The sequence below is a fragment of the Triticum dicoccoides genome, chromosome 7B (assembly GCF_002162155.2).
Source record: "Triticum dicoccoides isolate Atlit2015 ecotype Zavitan chromosome 7B, WEW_v2.0, whole genome shotgun sequence".
NCBI classification, from domain to species: Eukaryota; Viridiplantae; Streptophyta; class Magnoliopsida; order Poales; family Poaceae; genus Triticum; species Triticum dicoccoides.
The window spans coordinates 430,384,479-430,390,565 of record NC_041393.1 but is presented as its reverse complement, the minus strand read 5'-3'; the positions used below and the strand labels follow the sequence as shown (position 1 = coordinate 430,390,565).

The window sequence follows — 6,087 nt, the reverse complement described above, 5'->3', positions numbered from 1 at the left end:
GAGACCTCGCGGAGCTGGTCCTTGTAGGTGGAGAGATTGGAGGCGAGCTCCTCGACGCTGAGATCCTCCATGCCCGCCGCCTCCGACGCTCTCCTCCGGCTCGAGCTCGTTTCGATTCGTGACGCCTCGCGCTGGCCGAGAGTTTTCTTTTGGTTCGTTTTGGAAAATCTTATTATTATTGTCTGTTCGTGGTGGGGATTTTTATCGGGAGGAAGAAGAGGCCGAGTCGATTTGCCTCTTCCAATTGGGCTGGGACGCAGGGACTGCAACTCTCGGCCCATCGTGGGGTTTCCTGGGTGGATGCGCAAATGCGATAGGTCGCCCACGAGCGCGTACGGCAAATCCTAAACGGCGCCCGTTTCTTCTATTTCGACAAACGGGCGCACACCCTCTCTCCGCGATGGGCCGGCCCCTTTTCATTTTTTTTTCGTTTTCTGAACTTGCAAAAAGGGCGTGACGGGGAATCGAACCCGCGCCGCGTGGTTCTCTATTGAACGCGCTAACCAACACAGACAAGCCACCTTCTGTGACTATCTAATTCCTCTTTTCTCTTTACTTCTCACGTGTTTTTTTTTCTTTTTTTCTGTTGTTCTTTCTTTTTGCCTTTTCTTTTTCTTTTTCCTTTTTCTGTCTTTTTCAAAGTCGACGAACTTTTTTTCAATTGTATGAACTTTCTTTCCGATGAAGTTTTCTTCAAAATACGCCAGCTCGTTTTCTCCAAATTTTGTTCATGTTTTCTAATTTTGTTCACGTTTCAAAAATAGTTTTGAATTCCAAATTTTTGTTCACCGTATTGAAGAAAAATGTTCACCATACATTGAAAAAATGTTCAGTATGTATAAAAAAATGTTCATCATGTATAGAATTTTTGTTCAGCATGCATTCAAAAGGAGTTCATCGTATTTAAAAAAAGGTCTATGTGTATTTGAATATTGTTCACCATACATTGAAAAAATGTTCAGTGTGTATAAAAAAATGTTCATCGTGTAGAGAAAGTTTGTTCAGCATGCAGTCAAAAAAAGTTCAGCGTATTTTAAAAAATGTTCAGTATTTCCTTGAATAATGTTCACCCTATACTAAGAAAATGTTCAATGTGTATTCTAAATTCGCTTTCTAAAAATTGTTCACAGTACAAAAAAAGTATTCAAAATTCAAAATTTGTTCAGTTTTTGAAAAACATAGTTCACGTTTAAAAGAAAAGGAATATTCAAAATTTGCGTATGATTTTCGAAACATTTGTTCGCATATTTAAGATTTTCATTTTTTCCAAGAATTAATGGAAAATGTTGAAATACCCCGGATCTACCATTTGGGCTGGTACTTCAAAACGAACACCGTTTTTAGGACGTAGACAATTTGTATCCCAGCTGGCCAGCTTCGTTAGCATGTAGCGCTAGGTGTGGAGTTCGAGTCCCGTTGCCATCGTTTTTGTTTTTCAATTACCTCGTTCGCTCGAGGCTTCGTTTGGGTTTTCTGTGTACGGCGCATTTCGTGGGCCGGCCCAACTAGCCAGGCGCGTGGGCGCCGGTTCTCCTAGCCGGCGCTTAAGGCGCCGATTAGGAGCTCCCCGTGTCAGCGGGCTGGCCAGGCGCTGGGCGATTTTCGTTTTTTTTACACTCACTTATTCCCAAACCAATTCTCAAAAAATAAAAACTTATTCCCAAACCACCGCTCAAAAAGGAAAAACTTATTCACAAACCTTTTTTTAATGGAAGATTTTAGGTAGTTAAAAAAATGCTTATTCCCAACCCTCGTGTTTGTGTAGGACTAATCTCTTTTGTTTACCATCTCATGGAAACACTTTTCACCAGTATCTTAGCCTTCTTTCCAACTTATCACAACATTCCTTGTAAGCATTGCTATCACTATTTCTACTTCTCGTGGTCTTGAGGTGTCTTCATCGCCACAGGCTCACAGGAGACACCTCCTTCTCTCAACCATCCGACAAGGAAGAACTTAGCACTAACCGGAGTCATTTTTTGTTTTTTTTTGTTTTTTTGTCTTTTTTATTTTAATGTTTAATTATTATTATTTACTTTGTTTTGAAGAAATAATTTTCAGATATTAAAGTTTCACAAAATAAATTAATACCTTTTTGAAATGCACAGACACTTTTAAATTATACGAACATTTTCCTACAATACGAAACTTTTTAGATAGATAAAAAATCTTACAACATGTGAATGCCAATCTATTGACAATTTTATAAATTATATGAATATTTTTAAAATTAAAATTTAAAATTGTAAGAACATTTTTAAAGGTGGGAATACTTTTCAAATTACTTGATATTTCACAAATGTAAATAATTATTATTTTCTCATCACATTTTAAAAAAATGAAATATATATATAGAGGTTTAAACAAAGAAAAATGATGTACCTATAAATGGGTTGCGCGGTTGCCAGCTCATTTGGAGGTCCTTCAGGCGGAGCTAACGCTCCGTGGAAATGAGCGACACATATTTGCGCCTCAGTTGATGGGCAAGTTTTCGCTAGAAGATCGAGCCAAAACAACGCAGAGTGCATTTAAATTTGACAAGGCTCTAGTGGACATCACACGGGGAGTTCATGTGGACGCACACTTGCTACGACGCGTAGCTCAAATCAGGACACGTGAGAGTAAGATATTGCTGAGCAGGGTGCCCAACAATGCTTCAGTTGTGCGAGCAATAAGATGCGAAAGCAGCCGACACGACAGATTCCTTGGGCGTCGTATCCACTTGCGTCGAGCATGCCTTGAAGTTGCTCATGTTAGTACAATCCAGCAGCTCGGACCGTTGTACGCCTAAGAGAGGAAGAAGCCGTGAACATCACCATGGACCTAGACACCCAAAAAAATGGAGTGAAGCGAGATCTTTCAGGGCGAGGGTGGTGTGCAATAGGCGGCAAAGTGGCCTTGTTACCTATTCCATTAGGAACCACAGTTTTCTAGGTCCAACACATGGCTCAAACTTCAAAGTGTTTCAACATGTAAAAAAAGGTAGTTCAAACTAAAATAAAGTCATGTTTTTCCTTAGTAGCTTCTTGTTTTATCACTTACAACATGTATATACTCCGGGGGGCAACAAAAAATAAAAAATAAAATGTCCACTCATGACCAAATAACGTCGTTGCGTCAGCTAGCAAGCAAACGGTAGAAACAAAAACCCTAATGTATTTTTTTAAGGAAAACCAAAATCCTGATTTTTTTGAAGCATAAAAACTTTATTCTTATAGAATTGTCATATCGTTTACTATAAGAGGAAGAATAAAGTCAGGAACATCGGACTCCCAAGTTTCAAACAAACTCAACTAAAAGAATGTTTAGCTAGACTATCAACAACTAGATTGGCTTCTCTACTATAGTAAATAAAACTGACACTAGTAAAGTGTAAAGCCATTTGATTGCACTTTGTTAAGATCGATACATCAGGGCCCATATACAAATCGGAATTGGTTAACACCTCCAAAGTAAACATGCTATCAGACTCAATGATAATTTTAGTGCACCCAATATTTTTTGCTAGAATCAATCCACTTCCGATAACTTTCAACTCGGCTGATTCAATATTGGAATCTTAAAAAAAAAAAGCTGATTCAACATAGAGAGGTAATTCCCAGGTTGCTGCTGCTATAAAATTTACATGGTTGTCCCTCGCCACAAAAATATTAATTTTAGCATGCTGTAAAAATTAATATTAGCTCCTGATAAAGTTTTAGCATGGAATGACGCATCAATATTAATTTTTACAGTCCCCTCACTTGGCTTTTTTCACATGTGATCAATCTTACGAACTAGATGGTTCAGTGTGTGAGCTCGATAGAAATTTGTAGCTAACACACCTATAGACATGGCCGTATGATTTGGAGTCTAGATAGTATTTCCTTTTGTACTCTGTCATCTCTGTCATTAGATGTACCACATAGCCACCAGGATCAATTCAGCAACAGGTATGTCATGCACAACTGAGCATAGATGGATAAGAGTTTCCGAGTTGACTGAGCCGAAGCGATCCTACATAACAGTTGTTCGATCGATTAGGCCTAGTTCTGCCCATACATCCTTTGCCGTGAACATGTAAAGAGGCAGTGTTGGATATCCTCAAATCCAGTGTTACATAAGGAATATTCGGGTATAAGAGGGTTAGTAAAAAAACAGGGCTTTGTATGATAATAGGTGGCTCGGCTTTACTTTTTTAACCAGATTATTTCTGAATTGTTGCATGTAAAATGAGATTTCGTCAAATAATTAGATGCAAAGCACTGTTTGTATGCACGTGACATGATTGAATGTTTCCATCACATAGTATATCTGAGACCATCTGAAGCTGGAGGTTTTATCGGACGTGTTTTACATGGGTAATTAGAAAATAAAACTTCCCCGTCCCACGGCAAATTGCTCGGCTTTTATTTTGTCACCCTAATCAAGATAAATTCTCTGCATCACAAGATAAACTTACTTGCATGCGTAACATATTATTTCGTTGAATAAAAGTTTAATTCTATGGGAGTGGAGGGAGGATAGCTGAAGGAGGTGTTGTCATCGCCGCAACGTCTGCGTATCTTTTGCAATCTACTCCCTCTGTAAACTAATATAAGAGCGTTTAGCGTACTACTTTAGTATTCTAAACGCTCTTATATTAGTTTACGGAGGGAGTAAGTTGCAATAATAGAGCTCGATGTGGCACGAATCAGGCTTTGCAAGGCAGCAGAAGGCCTTAGTCCTTTTTCTGTAGACGCACAGCCCGCCTGGTAAACTGATCTTACGATTATTCATGCTGTCAATGATTTGGCCTATGGAAAAACAGACAAACAATTACATCAGTATTATTTCGAATTGATTAACAAGAAGCACCAGATGGCACATGAACCGAAAAAAGGCAGTTGTCAAGCTACTTCCAGCAGAAATGCAAAATTAAATTATTACGTGTGTATACATAACCTGTGCGTAGACTGATAGAGGTTCAGCTTCCTCATCAGCCTGATTAGTTGTGCTGGAAGCTTACTAAATCTGGTGAGTTCACAGTCAAGTCGATATACATTGATGTCATCAACTCTAGTGTAATTCCTAGTTCCAAACACGTTTGGAAAGTTAAGGTTCCTCTGAAAATCAAAGTGTTTATGTGGTTTTTGCATAAACAAGTCGTTTTAACGAAGGATAACTTGATTAAGCGCAACTGGACAGGATCTATTAGGTGTAATTTCTGTGATCAGGATGAAACCATTAAGCATCTTTTCTTTGAGTGCCCGATTGCAAGGGTGTTGTGGCGCTCGGTTCAGATTGTCTTTAACATTACTCCTCCGAATTCGGTCAGGTCGTTGTTTGGAACGTGGCTGGTTGGTATAGAGACCGAAACAGCCAGACAAATTCGCGTAGGAGCATGTGCGTTGTCATGGGCAATTTGGAACTGCAGAAATGACTTGGCTTTTAACAGAACAACAACTATTCAATTTTTTGCAGGTTCTATTCCGGGCTACGGCGCTAATCCGTACTTGGTCATTACTCACTCCGACGGAGGCCAGGGCGCGTTTGGTTACTGGATCTGTCCGGTGCGAGATGGTAGCGCGGGATATCTTCAAACGGTTTGGATGGCGGTCATGTAATAGGATAGGCGCCTAGTTTACCTATCTCTCTATATTTTGCCAGCCGGTTGTGGTTTTTGGGCCTTATTTTATTTTGCTTGCTCTGTGTGAGCCAATTTCCTTTTGTTGCAGCACTTTATACGACATTGTTGAACGACTTTTTTATTTATTTATAAATGTGGCCGTATGCATCTTTTTGATGCAGAGGCCGGGGAATCCCCTTTTCGAAAAAAAAATACATAACCTGTGCGTGCAGATATATGTTGTAAAGATAGATTATCGGAGGTGAAGACGCCCTTTCGTATTGATGGCTTACCTTGTGTGGTAGTAGCAATGCATACGAGAAGAAGTAGAGACATCAGGAGTGGTGCACGGATGGAAGTCGTGTACTTGGTCATCTAGATATTGTGATGCGACAGATTGACAAAAGAATATGTGTTCTAAGCAAAACTACAAGATGATTTGTCCATACGTACATGTATATAATCCTGTATATGTGGAAGAACCATAGACATGTCTGGGG

The 6,087-nt window shown here is 39.5% G+C and overlaps 1 protein-coding gene across 1 annotated transcript in view; it reads right to left on the bottom strand.

The window, feature by feature from the left end:
- LOC119336887 (survival of motor neuron-related-splicing factor 30-like) overlaps positions 1 to 171 on the bottom strand; it is a 4,691-nt gene extending 4,520 nt beyond the window's left edge. Inside the window, exon 1 of the mRNA XM_037608966.1 lies at positions 6 to 171. Coding sequence (XP_037464863.1) covers positions 6 to 71 — 66 coding nt within the window. The 5' untranslated portion in view covers positions 72 to 171. The remainder of the gene's footprint in view (positions 1 to 5) is intronic.
- Between the last annotated feature and the right edge of the window lie 5,916 nt (positions 172 to 6,087).